The sequence below is a fragment of the Pteropus alecto genome, unplaced genomic scaffold (assembly GCF_000325575.1).
Source record: "Pteropus alecto unplaced genomic scaffold, ASM32557v1 scaffold220, whole genome shotgun sequence".
NCBI lineage: Eukaryota > Metazoa > Chordata > Mammalia > Chiroptera > Pteropodidae > Pteropus > Pteropus alecto.
Genome location: NW_006430043.1, coordinates 2,487,869 through 2,502,688, shown reverse-complemented (window position 1 = coordinate 2,502,688; position 14,820 = coordinate 2,487,869). Strand labels below are relative to the sequence as shown.

The following is a 14,820-nucleotide window of genomic DNA, read 5'->3' as shown; positions in this document are numbered from 1 at the left end:
CGTCTGCCCACTGCACCGGGGGCCCGCAGTCCAGCATCTTGCTCGTCACCAGCTCCAGGGCTCCTGGGTCCACACCTTTGGGAGGCTCCCCCGACGGCACGGCGAAGCCCCCGCGGGGAGCCGGCGCCGGGGCGCGCTCTGGAAACTTTTCAAAGGGCTCGAGTTGTGGACCGTAGACCGGGGAGCCCAGGACCTTGAGGGGGACGCCCCCTGCGTACTTGCCAGATGCCTCCTCCGCAGCTCCCGGCGGCTTCGCTCGGAACCCGTTGCCTCGACACTCGCCGTTGTCCACGGAGGCGTAGGATGCGCCGTCGGCCGCCGGAGCCTTGGCGGGCTGGTAGACATACTTGCGGTAACGGCCCTCTGCACCCTCGTCCGTGGCCTTGCGCTTCAGCGACACCCCGGCCTCCACGCCAGGAGAAGCAGCCTGGAAACTGTAGGAGGTGGGCGCGGGCCGCGGCGGGGCGGGCGCAGGCAGGGGCGTGGGCGCCGCCAGGCCGGAGGGCAAGTAGGAGGTCGGTGGCGGGGCCGGAGGCGGTGGCAGAGTCCCGTAGCCGGGCTGTGCGGCATAGCCCCCTGCGGGGTAGTTGTACAGAGACCCTGAGGGGCCATAGCCCGGCGGAGGTGGAGGTTGCAGCAACGTGGCAGGGGGCGGCGGAGGCAGCGCGGTGCCAGTCTGCGCGCAGTAACCGGGGGCCAGGTACCCGCCGCCGTAGCCCGCCGCGTATTCAGATGCCGCCGATGGGCCCCCGCACGCATTGCCGGCATAGAGGGGTTCAGGTAGGTTCCCGGCTAAAACCGGGGAGCCCCCGAGGCCGCCGGAGCCGCCCCCACTGCCTGACTTGGTCCCCGGAAGGCCCTCGTGGAGTGAGGCCAAGGGGTAGTGTGGCTCTGGCCCTGGCCAGGGCTCGGAGTCCCCCTTGGCACCGTTGAGGAAGGAGGCATCGCCGTAGCCGCCCAGGGCGGGTCGCTCGTAAGGCGAGTCCAAGACTCCAGAGTACTTCTCTGCATAGCGCTTGAGGAGGTTGGAGGCAGTGAGGGCAGAGATGTCATCGTGTGCCCAAGCATAGTGGCAGCGCTGGCGACCCCCAGGGGGCAGCTCCAACTTGTGGGCTGGCGATGGGGTGGTGGAGGAGACGTCCAGGTGCTGCTCTGGCCACTGGTTGAGGGGCTGGGCGTGTTCCGGTGTCCAGTGCATCTTCGACAGCTGCAGGCGAGAAGGAAGGGGCTAGATAGGTCCTGCAGAACCCACAGACTGCTAGCCACAGGCCAACCCACTGGGACCGAAGCTTGGGACAGCCTGGTTCTCTGGCATCCACCACCCTCCTGGGGCACCTTCTCCAGCACCAAGTGCACAATCCTTGTCCCTCAGTCCCAGGATTAAAGTTATCTAAAAAGACTTCCCTTAGAGCCAAGAAGTATCTGGAAACGACATGTTTGCTCCTAACTTCACCACATAGGCAGCGATTATTATTTTGTCCTGGCAACACCAATACTGCCCTCTAGGACACATGGTCCTCACTTTCAAACCTAATATAAGTGAAGGGGGTCTGGCAATGGATGGGGCACCCCAGACCTAGGATTAGTGAAACCCAAATGTGGCTTATTTGGTAACAGCTGTTTGCTGCACACCTACCATGTGCTAGATAGGCACTACAGAGGCACTAGTGTTATGTAAAAATGAGCGAGGCCTGCTGCAGGGCCTCTAGCCTGGTGGCCCAGCAGTTTGATAGTCCTAAGTGCTCTGTTCGTCTCAGCCTTCCCAGAGATTCCAGGGCCCTCTTTAGGTCTGAAGTGAGGGATATGGGTCTTTGGCAGTGCTTCATCGTCCCTAGGAAACCCTAGACACTGACCCAGAAGCATTCACCTCCTTTCCATTCGGTTTCTTTTAGTTTTTTGCCTGATGAAGTCAGAACACCTGGGTTCCAGACCCATTTCTGCACATGATGGTTGTGTGCCCAGGGCAGGCGCTGCCACCTGCCTCATTCCCAAAATGTTTCACCACAATACAGAAAGGCTATTTAGAACAGACGAATCATATTTCAGAGAAGATGGGGGAAAGTTAGTTCACAGCAATGCAAAGTTAGTGCATATCATAGAAAGTGGGTCATAGATTTGTTTCTGAGCTTCCTAGTAATCGAATAACTCACTTTGCAAAGTAAAAAACACCACCATAGTCAAAAGCAGCAAAATGTTCCTGACATAAAGATCACAGAACTTTTTTTCATAGACCTCAGGAAGCACACCTGTGAAATGTAATAATCTCATCTTAGGAAGCCATGCCACAAACACAGCAGAAATATTACATGGCTGTTTCTTACACTGTTACTCAGCACCAGTCAAGGTATGAGCCAAACACTGGTAAAGGGATTCAGGGCCTGGGGAACTGCACTCTCCCCGCACATGGCTCCAATGGGTTAGCCTGCTCCAAGGCTAAAATCTCAGACTAAATAGACCCATGACACGCCAGAGACAGTTTTTGTTGATGAGTATTTCTTAAACCTAAGCTTTTGGCAGGACGATTAGCCTTACAAGTTCAACGTTCTCTCTTCAACAAATTTTTTATTGAGCAAATACTAAGTGCTGTGCTCGGTAAGGGGCCAGATTGCAAGGTGAATATGATTGTTCAGCTGGGCAGAGGAGAGAGACAACATCGTTCGTGAGGTGAGAAAATAGAGGTGTGTGCCAAGGGTTCCGAGGCTCAGGGAAATGTGCCATGCCTAGTTGAGATGGCCTCACCAGGGGAAGTGGTGTCTTCACTTGACCTTGAAGGGTGAGGGACCAAATTGACCAGACAGGCTAGAGGGTTCCAGCACCTTTAAAGGTACAGAGCACAATGCATTCAGAAAGGTTGAGTTGGGTTAGCTCGTATGCCCTATTCCCTGTTCCCTTCCTCAAGACAATTTATTGCCTTTCTGAAACATTGTCATAATAAATCTACAAATCTACTGTATCTATGATGTGAATCATGTCCCTTTAGAAATAGAGCTTACGTGCAGTGCACGACCTACATAACCATACATTGCAAGCCTGGAGGGAGCACTAAGAAACGTTGGATCACCGAGTCTTGGGAGTAGGTGTATGTAGGGGGAATGGTAGAAGAAGAGGCTGAAAATAAACAAGTAACTTCTCGGGTTCTCCACAGTTGCCCTTACTTGCAGCAGCTTGTTGACAGCACCACCTCCTATGTCTGCGACCTGACATCAGTGAGAGAGGACAGTCTTTGAAAGTAAAACTGTTTACCCTCACTGTCCTAGGGAAGGCACGAGCCAAAGATACTAAAACTTAAAAAGGAGAGTCCTTAAGGTTATTTCGCCTCCATCTGAGAGGTGATCCCGACCACCAATGGCAAGAGGGAAGAGCTGAGTGTGAGGTCTATAGGGAGCAGATATGCAAGCTCCTCAGCTCCTACTGATGGGTCTCCCAATAAGAGAGGCATTATCTGGTATCAGGGGGTAATTTCCTGGGACATCAGAAATCACAAGCGGTTCTGGTTTCAGGGTCATATGAAGCAGGGGTCCCCGACCCCCAGGCTATGGACCACTACCGGTCTGTGGCCTGTTAGGGGGCCATACAGCAGGAGGTGAGCAGCTTGCAGGCAAGCGAACCTTCTTCATCTATATTTGTAGCTGCTTCCAAACGCTAGCATCACTGCCTCAGCTCTACCTCAGATCATCATCAGGCATTAGATTCTCATAGGAGCACCAACCCTATTGTGAACTGCACATGTGAGGGATCTAGGTTGTGCGCTCCTTATGAGAATCTAATGCCTGATGATCTGAGGTGGAGCTGAGGCAATGATGCTAGCACTGGGGAATGACTGCAAATACAGATTAACATTAGCAGAAAGGTTTGACTGCAGAGAGACCAAAATAAATCAATTGCTTGCAGACTCATATCAAAACCCTATCAGTGAATGGCAAGTGACAGTTAAGTTGCATCAGTGGCAGGCTGTATAGTGGCAAGTGAGTTGATGTACTTCAATTGTACAGCAGCATCTGGTGGCAGGTTTTAAGTCAGAATCCGACACTTATTTTATTCTATCTGCGCCTCTTTTCCACACTGTGCGCTTGTCTCAGTCACAGTTTTGGTAAGCCCGCAAGCCAACCCTAGCCAAAATGATTAAAAAACAAATGTCACTGGAGAGCTGCTTTGAAAAGGGAGAAGGACCTAATGATGAGACAGCAGAAGACTCAGACTGCCAACAAAAAGAAAGCTGCATTTAAAAGGAAATACCAAAAGTCCTACTTAAATTGCAGGTTCATTACAACAGGTGATTCACATTCTCCAAGCCTGCTTTGTATAATATGTAGCAACTGGCTATCCAACGAAGCCATGACACCTTCGAAACTCTTTCACCACATGGAGACCAAGCACCCCGAATTGAAAGACAAACCTTTGGAGTTTTTTAAAAGAACAAAACATGAACGCAAAGAACAGAAGCAATTATTGAAGGCCACCACTTCATCAAATGGGTCTGCCCTGAGAGTATCATTCTTAGTGGCTAATTGCATTGCTAAAGCTAAGAAGCCCTTTACTATTGGTGAAGCATTGATTCTGCCTGCTGCTAAGGACATTTGTCGTGAATTTTTAGGACAGGCTGCAGCTCAAAAGGTGGCTTGTGTTCTTCTTTCGGCTAGCACCATAACTAGATGAATTGATGAGATAGCAGAGGGTATTGAAGCATAGTCGTTAGGGTTAATGAGGCACTGTGGCATGCAATCCAGGTTGACGAGTCTACCAATGTTGACAACAAGGCAACGATGCTTGTTTTTGTGCAATATATTTTTCAGGAGGATGTGCATGAAGATATGTGTACTTTTGTTGCCAGCCAACTCTACAGCTGCAGAACTATTCAAGTCTTTGATTACATATCAGGTATGTGCACAGATGGAGCAGCTACCATGACTAGATGACTTTCTGGTTTCAGTACTTGGGTCAAAGAGGTCGCTTCTGAGCGTGAGTCTATGTACTGTGTCATCCATAGAGGAATACTGGCTAGCCAAAAAATGTCACCTGAATTTAACAATGTTTTGCAGAATGTGATTAAAATTATCAACCTCATTAAAGTACATGCCCTTAACTTATGTCTGTTTGTGCAACTCTGTGAGGAGATGGACACAGAGCACACAGGTCTTCTCTTATACACAGGAGCGAGATGGCTTTCTAAAGGTAGATCACCGGCCAGAGTTTTTGAGTTATGAGAGTTGCTCTAGAGATTTCTTTTCGAAAGACGGTCACCACTAGCAGCACATTTCAGTGACACAGGATGGGTCACAAAACTTGCTTACTTGTGTGACATATTCAGTCTGCTTAACCAACTCTATCTGTCACTTCAGGGGAGAATGATAACTGCGTTCAAGTTGGCAGATAAAGTGGCTGCATTCAAAGCCAAACTGGAATTACAGGGGTGATGCTTTTGACATCTCTCAAACATTAGCAGAGATTTTGAAAGAGGCTGAGCCAGGACCTTCTTTCTTTCAGCTGGTGCATGATCACCTACCTCAGCTTTCAAAAGAGTTTGAGCATTACTTCTCAACCACAAAAGGCCCCTGAACTGGGAAGGAATGGATCCGCAACCCATTTTGAATAAACCAGGTAAATCTACTTTGTCTGTGCTAGAAGAGGATCAACTGCTTGAGACTGCAAATGATGGTGGCCTTAAAAGTATGTTTGAGACTACTTCAAATCTCCATTTGTTCTGGACTAAAGTCAAGGTGGAATATCCTGAGATTGCCACAAAAGTGCTGGAAAGCCTGCTTCCATTTCCAACATCCTATCTTTGTGAAGCAGGGTTTTCTGCAGTGACAGCAACCAAAGTGACATTACGAAGTATACTGGACATAAGCAACACACTTCGGGTCTCAATGTCTCCCATCACCCCCAGATGGGACAGTCTGTTTGCAAGAAAACAAGCTCAAGGCTCCCACTGCTTCTGCATTATGGTGAGTTGTATAATTATTTCATTATATATTACAATATAATAATAATAGAAATAAAGTGCACAATAAATGTAATACATTTGAATCATCCTGAAACCATCCCCCCCACCCCACCCTGGTCCATGGAAAAATTGTCTTCCACAAAATCAGTCCCTGGTGTCAAAAAGGTTGGGGACCGCTGATATAAGGTAATATCAGAGGTATACAAATGCAAATATTGTGTTACCACATGGACCCCAAACCTGGTTTTTTCTATTCACTGTTATTTGTGCTTTGACTCCTTAATGTAGAGAAAAGTGATTTAACCTTGATGAAGCACTTTCCCTGAACATTTTAAAGTGAGCACGATGGGGGAAAAAGAGTCACTCCTCTCAGAAGGACATACATAGACACAGTAAACATGGCTCTGTGTCTGGACTTGTCCACACGCATTTCCTTCGCCCCCTGCCAGACCCTCTGCTCCCCGTCTTCACTCAAGGCCAAGCACTCAGGCTCTGGTCATCACTGAACCACTCCACCTAGCAATTGCAGACTCCGGGAACCCAACTGTGGCCCTCCAAACCTGTCCTCCCAGCATCACACCCACTCTATCTCATCTACTTCAGGATTAGTCCCTCTCAGGCTGCTCCTAACCCCTACCTAGAGGGGCCCTTGTCCCTGGCAGCTCAGCCAGCCCACTTGATTACTACCCTCAACTCACTCCTATGCTGGCTTTCCACTTCAGGCAGTTCTCTTCCATTTTGGCCAAAGGCACATCTCCCTCACCTCTGGCCTTCTGTTTTCACCTTTATCTACGTCTACATCCACTTTGCAGGCAGGAGGCCTGAGGGTCCATCCACTGTAGCCCTTGATCCTAGCCTGGTGCTTGGCTGCTAACTCGCTCGTTAATTAACTATTCCTCCCCAATACCGTGTCCTAGCTCCCTCCCACAACAAGCTAATAATTGTTTCCTATCTTCAAAAAGACCTCCTGGACCCTAAGTCCTCCACTAGCTACCAGCCCATCTTTCTTTCCCTTTTTTCAGTCATCATTGTCTACATGCAATGATCTGGCCTTTGCTGGAAGTCTTTTAGTGGTCTAACTGGGGAGCTGGGGACCAGGTCAGCAATTTCTCCTGAACTTAGTCACATAGCACTTGATCTCAAGACTTTATTTCACCTCTTCCAAGGAAAAGAACAAAGGTCTGGCCAGAACTCAACTGCCCAAGGTGCAGGCTCAACTCATGGACCCAAGGAGGGTGAGAGAAGGACAGAAGTTTGAGGGAGAGGGTGGTGAGGTTTCCAACCTGCACACAAGCTGAGAATGCTGGCCCACATGAGCCTAAGGACACAGCAGCACGCATGCCTACACCACCCAGACCGTGCACAGATGTGCACATCTGCAGACACAAGTGCAGTTGTCCATGCATGTACACATATGTTTATACACTGTCTAGGTCTCTCTGGAACTTTAAGTGCAGTCACAGTTAGGCACTTCCTGACACACCTAGCTCCACCCTTGCCTTCCTCCCTTCCCCCACTTAGAAGGATTAGGGTAGAGCATTCTCTCTCCCTCTCTCTCCCTCCCCTCCTTCCTTCCCCACCACCACCCCCTGCCACCACCCCCAGGCCAGTTACAGCCCTCTTGCTCTCACACTTGGACTCCACCTGCCTGTGACCTAGCTCACAAGCTCCAGTCATTCAGTGTTCTGCAGGAGGGATCTTCTCAGGAGATCTTACCTTCCTCCCAAATTCATAGGAAGACACTCCAGTCCTCCACTTCCACTAAGCTGGAGGTGAGGAAGGGCCCAGGGACTTGGGAGAAAGTGTGGGCTTTGAATCGGGAGTAGCTAGGTTTGAATCCAGGCTCATTTGTATCCCTGTTGTCAGGCTGCCTGACCTCAGTGAAGCTCAATTTCTTCATCTGTTAAAGGGTATAACATATGCCTTGCAGAGTGGTCATAAAGATTATATAATATATGCAAAATACACAGTCCAGTTTGAAGTACAAAGTAGTGTGATAAATGGTACAATTAAGAACCTGAGCAGTGGCCCAATCTTGCTTAGTTACTCTGAACAAGGCACTTCTCAGGGTTGGGGGAATTTGGAGAGAATGTTCTGTGAGAGAGGTTCATTCCAGTTGATATGACAGAACAGCCCTCGTGCCGTTTTCCTAGCACTGGGGGTAGAACCAGCCCCTATTCTCTGCTTCATCTTATGTAACCCTCACAACAGCCCTATGAGATCAGTGTTATTGTCTTTATTCCCATTTTACAAATGAGGAGACTGAAGTAGAGAGATTAATATATCCCCAAGGTCACACAGCTGTCGCATAGTGCAGCAGGATTCAGCAGCAGTCTGACTACAGAGCCCAGGCTCTCCCTATCTCTTGGCTGCACTGCCCTCCCCTCCCCACCCCACAAGTACTCAAAGCCAAGGAAGGGCCTGAGGCCATGACCCAGCCTACACTAATACTCATTTCCTTGGCCCTATAGAAATGAGTCTGTATTTGCCTACCAATGTAGCTGTGTCTCAGATGCTATACATATACCCTTCAGACCTACAGTTGGAAGTACCTACTAGGGGTGGAAGGCAGCAGAACCCCAAGTCTCCTGTGCACTCCAGGCAGGAGAATTTGTGTCTTCTCACACAAAACAGCCCAAGTAGAGCTGTTCCTTTCCCTGCAAACTTGCCATCTGATAAGCATCCACACCCCTAGGCTGGGCAGACAATTCCTTATTTAGGTCTGTGGCCTTCCCTGGGGGTGGCTGGGACTCTGGAGAAAAAGGCAAGTTTCTGAAACTGCACCCTATGGGGAGCAAGGTCAGTCTCCTGAAGCAGCTCTTTCTCTGCAGACCCTTGAAAGCCAAGTGCCCTCCTACACGTAGGAGGCTGGATCCACCTGACTCCACCCACAGAGTGCAGTCCTTCAAACTCAGAGGTGATGAATAAATAGTAAACAAAGGAATTGATGGATGGAAAGTTAAGTAAAGAATTCCTTAAACCCCTCCCTTCATTTTTAAGAAGTCTTCCAGGATCAATGAGAGAAGCGATTTGGCCTTCACAAATGGCCAAATATTCAGTGCACCAACTTCAGTCCTTGTGGACCAGGCCCAGGGAGGGCACTCTGTGCATTGGGCCTAACACAGGATGTGATAGTATGATTTATAATAAGAAATATATGTTTAGTCTTCATCTACTGTTCCTGGCTCACAGCTTCCAAAACCCTTGGAATTTCCTAAGCATAGAGCAATGGGAGCGTCTTGTTATAATGTTTGGTCTCTAGTTCTCAGTTCTTGAAGTAGCTTCAGAGACATGGGTAAAATGGGTGTCTTGCTATTCATAACAAGCCCCTTTGAATCACACCTGAGTTTATGTTAATGAGGTGAGTTTTGGAAAGGCCCTAGGTAATCTAAGGATGGAGGCTGGTTGCTAGAGGAACCAGCGCAGTCCATGGAACTTTTAGCCCCACCTCCCACCTCCTGGGAAAGGAGAGGAGCTCCTCCTGATCCAGCTCAATCACCAGTGGTTCGATCAATCATGCCTCTGTAACGAAGTCTCCACAAAAAATCAAAAGGATGGGGATTCAGCAAGATTCAGAGTAGGTGAAAATATGGAGGTGCTGGGAGGGTGGTGTCCTGGGAGAGGGCATGGAATCTCTGCACCTTTTCCCACGTACCATGTGCATCTCTTCCATGTGGCTGTTCCTGAGTTATATTCATTTATAGTAAACTGGTAATCTAGTAAGTAACCTGGTTTCTTGAGTTCTGTGAGCCACTCTAACAAATTAATTGAACCCAAGGAGTGGGGTGTGGGAACCTCTGATTTATAGCCCATCAGTCAGAAACACCAGCAACAATCTGGACTTGAGATTAGCATCTGAACTGGGGCAGTCTTGTGGGACTGAGCCCCTAACCTATGGGATCTGACACTATCTCTACGTCAATAGTCAGAGTTTAGCTAAATTCGTAGGACGCCCAGCTGGTGTTACAGAATTGACTGGTGTGGAAAACCCACAAATCTGGCGTCAGAAGTGAAACAGTGTAGCGTGAAAGTAAAGGGGGTGTGTTTTTCCCTCACATAGTCTTCCCATACCCTCACTGGCATCCAGGGGCAGCAGATACCCTGAACTGTCCCTGTGCTACCAAGGGCAAGACGCCTAATCTCTCTAACCTTCACTTTCTTCCTTTGTCAAATGAGACAGTTGGTGTAGGTGGTGGACCTCCAACTTTTCTCTCACAAGGAATTCTTTAAATTTTATACACAATGTGGTGCTAAGGGACCCCGATGATGTATAGTGTCAATGCCCACGTCTAACTCTCTAAGGAGGCTCTAACACTACCCTTTCCCATCTTACAGAAATTCTATGATTCAGAATTCCATCACCGATGGGGAGGGTGAGATTGGACCATCCACGGCTGGGGGTGGGGCAGGGAAGGAGGGGCAGCTGTGTGGCGGCTCTAGGCCTGTGTGGAGAAGAAGCTGAGGCTGCCCTCCTGGGCAAGCTCCCGGGGCTCCATTATCTCAGCCCGGGACAGAGAGGCTAGAGTGGAGAATCCCATTGTTGGGCCTCCTATGGAAATCTCATTAATCTATTCACCATGGCTCCCACAGGCCTTTTGTCCCAGGCTTTTTGTCTACTGCTTACAACTGCTGCCCCGGGGTCTCTAGCTGCCTGGCAGAGCTTGAACGGGACCGTTCCCCCATCCACTGGGCCCTGCCCCCTTGTGTCAACCCCCAGTTACTGCAAGTGGAGAGGGAAGGTCGACAAAAGGACTTCTAAGGACAGGTCACCTGCCACAGCCCTAGCTCTCACCACACAGGAAGCTCTTCCCGCAGTCCAGGTCAAAGAGCAGCCCCCAGCACAGCACAACTCCCAGAACCCTGTCTGGAAGATCCTTTGGGATATGGTTCAGGGCGTAGTAATAATAAACATTTAGGGGATGAACCCAAGGAGACCAGAGAGGCAGCTGCAAACTCCTTGTTGAAAGGGCTGCAGCCCATTTCCTGCAGGTACACTGTCTGTTTCCAGCCAGCCAGCACACACTTTTACAACACCCTCACTGTGCTGGACATTGTTCGCCATTAGAGAGATAAATTGGATCCAACTGTGACCAATCCTCACAGACTCTATCATCTAACAAGGAACACAGACGAAAGTGGTCAAGAAAGAACAAAAGAAAAGCAGGAAGGGAGGGAGAGAAAGAAAAAGGGAAGAATGACTTCTGGGAGTTTAGAGGCAGCTGAGGCTATTTTTAGAGTGGGGATCAGGGCAGCACCTAAAATGGGGCTTTGAAGATGGAAAGCAATGGGGTACTTTCATGGACTTGAGGTCGGTGAAGGAGGAGGGACTGGAGTTGAGCAAGGAGTGCTGGCACATCCATGTCATCACTCACTGCCCACAACACCCCACCTAAGTAGATACTATTTACAGATGATAAAACTGAGTCTCATAGAGGAGGTGTGGCTTGCCCAAGGTCAGAATGGGGTCCTTCTCCTTCTAGCCAGTGTTTTTCCTACCTCTATAGGTTATAGTAAGGCAACAAATGATGCAGATTGAGGAACAGACTTCTGAGGGGAGCAGGGGTCCAGCCACAAGATCTGAACATTCTTCCTCCATGTCCCTATATTCCTTGGCTGGAGAAGTGGTGAACTTAGAGCTGGATAAGGGGGAGGGAAGGGCCATAGGAAGATGAGGAAGGGGGCCTCGAGCTGTGAGCTCCAAGGAGTGGGCATGGTCAGGACAGGTGTGTGTCATTGTTGGGCTGATTCTCTTTGTGACTTGGGGCAAGTTGCCTGTTCTCTGTTTATTGTCTGTGAACATCACAGGCTTCTCTGATCCCTCCAACAAGGTAAAGCAAGCCAGCAATGCAAGCCAGCTTTCCTTTCCACCTACAGAGCCTAAAGAAATCGAGAAAAAATCAGCCCTCTGGCCTACAGGCCTTTGCTCACACAGTCCCACACATTGGAAGTGTCCTCCCTCTCCCAACTAATTCTTTCGCATCCTTCAAAGGCCCCAGCAAGTCCTGCCTCCTTCCTGCATCCTCCCAGGTCACTCCAGCCCTAAATGACCCCTTGCCTTCTTGGGGAAGTTGGAGAAAGTCCCTCCTGGCAATAAGAACAAGGGATATTCTTTCTCTCGTGGACTGATTCCTTCCCATTTACACACTCAAGGGTGTTGTTTCTTCAATTCTCCCCTATCCTTCATGATCAGTTTCCCGCCGCTATCATTCTCATCAGCCCACAAACTTGCTGCTATTCTCCCATCTTAGGAGGAAAACTGCTCAAAACAATCTCTTGATCCCCCTCCAACTACATTCTTTTGCTCTTTGCTTGCTTTTTACCAAAAACAAAAAACAAACAAAAAACAAAAAACCCCACACAACTTTGAAAGACACCTATACTACTATTCCTGATTCCTCCCCTCCAGTTCTTTCTTGAACCACTCCCAACTAGGCTTTCACACCCAGCACTCCAGCTGTCTGGAGTTGAGCAGGCTGCCTGTGTGCCTGCTGATGCCAGCATTGGACTCAGCTGATCACCCCTCTTTCCTGAAACTTCCTCACTGGGTTCCCCACCCTCCTCTCCGCCTCAGCCTCTGTCACCCGCCTCCCCCAGCCTTGCAGAGCCAAGGGCTCAGTCCTTGGAACCTTCTCTCCACGTTAATTCCTTGGACACCCCATCTGGTCTCATGGCCTTGACCATCACCTATACATTTAGGATTCCTCAATGTGGTTCTCCAGTCTAGTTTCCCCCATGCACTCCCTACTAGTATATTCAGCCTTCTTTCTGACACTTCTTCCACTCCAATATTTAATTGGCATAATTGACATATCCAAAAATCAAACTTCTGATTTCCTCACCCTGCCTCCGACCTACCTGTTCTGTCTTCCTCATCTCAGGCAATGGCAGCTCCATCCTTTCTAGTTGCTCAGGCCAGAAACCTTAGGGTCATCTCTAACTCTCTCTTTCACACCTCAGACCAGCAAATCAGCTTGTTCCTGGCTTCAGAGTCTGTCTCATTGCAACCTCTTTTCACCACCTCCAGCAACATCGCTCACCTGTATGACTGCAATGGCCTCCTACCTCACCTCCCCCTTATGCTTGTGTCCCCAGTCTCTATTCTCAACACAGTAGCCACCATAACCCTTGGAAACATGTCCAATCACTTTGGCCCCTATCTCATTCAGAATAAAAGCCAAAGTCCTCACAGTGGCCTACCCGTCCTAATGGTCTGCTTACCCTGGCTTCTCCCTCCAGCCACACTAGCCTCGATGCTCTGGCACCAGGCTTGCTCTCACTTCAGGGCCTTTGACCTTGCTGTGCTCTGTGCTTACAGCACTTTTCCCCCAGATCACACCCTCGCTTACTTCAGGTCTCTGCTTAATTGTCACCTCATCAGACACTATTACCCTCAACCTGATGGTCTCTGTAGTACTCATCATAATCTGAGCTACTCGTTGCTTTATTTTTTTGTACCCACTAGAGAGTTCAATGAGAGCAGGGACTTTGTTTTGTTCACTGTCTTATCCCAAGCACCCAGGACAGGGTCTGGCATACAATAAGTTCTTAATAGACTCTGTAGAATGGAAGGATGGATGGATGGCTAGATGAGCAAAAAGGCTTGAAATTGCATGTATGTCCAAATGCAGAAAAAAGCCAAGGTGACTAAATATGAACCCAATGATAGTGAGGGTGGCAAGAAGCAAAGCCAGGGACTTGCTGCAGGGATAAATAGGGGAGGGGTGCCTGCAGCTGAAGGGCACTCAGCACAGCCCCCAGGTATCCCACCTTGCTGCCTTTTTTTTTTTTAATGTCTCTCTTTCCCCCAGCCAGGCCTCTGAGAGAGGATAAAAGGGGCTATGGAATTCCCATCAAAGGCCACAGGACACATGGTAAAGAGATCAGGGCCCTTGGGATCCGCTTCCTGAAGATAGTGAGCCCTCCCTGCTAGTCTGGCTCCTCTCTGGGATGGGGAGGGCAGTGGGTGAGTAGAGGGTACCTCTGGCCCTGACTCTGTGCGTATATCAAATGCCAAACAGCAGGAGGTCAGCCTGAGCAAGGCTGGCCAAGTGGGCCCCCATCTGGGCTGTGTGTGCACACACGCACTGGGGGGAGGGGACAGTGCAGAAATCCCTGCCTGTGTCCGCCCGCGGTCAGGGCCACAGACAAGCTGTGACCATCTGTTGTTATCTTGAGAGGCCAGGGGCCCAGCACCTTTGAGGATAAACCTTCCCTTTCTCCCAGCTTTCTAGTGTTTGCAAAGAACTTTCATGATTACCATTCAGTTCCACTCTCATAACTTCTCTGCCAGATAAGCATATTCTTCCCATTTTACAGAAGAGGAAATGGAGGTTCAGAGAGGGAGAGTGATTCTTCCAAGGTTGAAACAGCTAGTTAAGAGGGGAAGCCGGGACTCTCAGCCCATTCTGTCAGCCCCTCCCTCTCCTAGCCTTGGCCAGGGTGCCTTAGTGCCCTCTCGGGTCTCAGCTCTCAGGCACAGCTCCAGCCCAGGCCTGCCCCACACCTACCTCTTCCAGGAAGCCTTCTGGGAATGACACCCTCAAGGAAATTCCTAAGATGCTTCAAAGTCTAGAGCTCCATACAGCCACTCCTTTCCCACCATGGGCTGTAGGTCTGTCCCTAGGTGTTTGGCCCCTTTGTGGCCCAGGACCTCTTAAAGGCACAGGAGCAGATAATCCCCTAACTGCAGATGACCTATACTGGGGCTGGAAGTCTGACAGACTGGGAGGGAGCACCTGTACTGGGAGGAGCCCTGCCCAAGGTCTCACAGGCAGAAAGGGGTTTGCACCCAAGGGTTTGGCTTCGACCCCTGAACACAACCTCTAATCCTGTGCTGTCTAAATTGCAGCCACTAGCCACAGGTGGCTATTTAAATT

General features: G+C 49.6%; 1 protein-coding gene across 1 annotated transcript in view; it reads right to left on the bottom strand.

Annotated features, from left to right (window-relative positions):
• FIGNL2 (fidgetin like 2) overlaps positions 1-3,602 on the bottom strand; it is a 4,959-nt gene extending 1,357 nt beyond the window's left edge. The window contains exon 1 of the mRNA XM_025045615.1: positions 8-3,602. Coding sequence (XP_024901383.1) covers positions 8-1,198 — 1,191 coding nt within the window. The 5' untranslated portion in view covers positions 1,199-3,602. The remainder of the gene's footprint in view (positions 1-7) is intronic.
• Between the last annotated feature and the right edge of the window lie 11,218 nt (positions 3,603-14,820).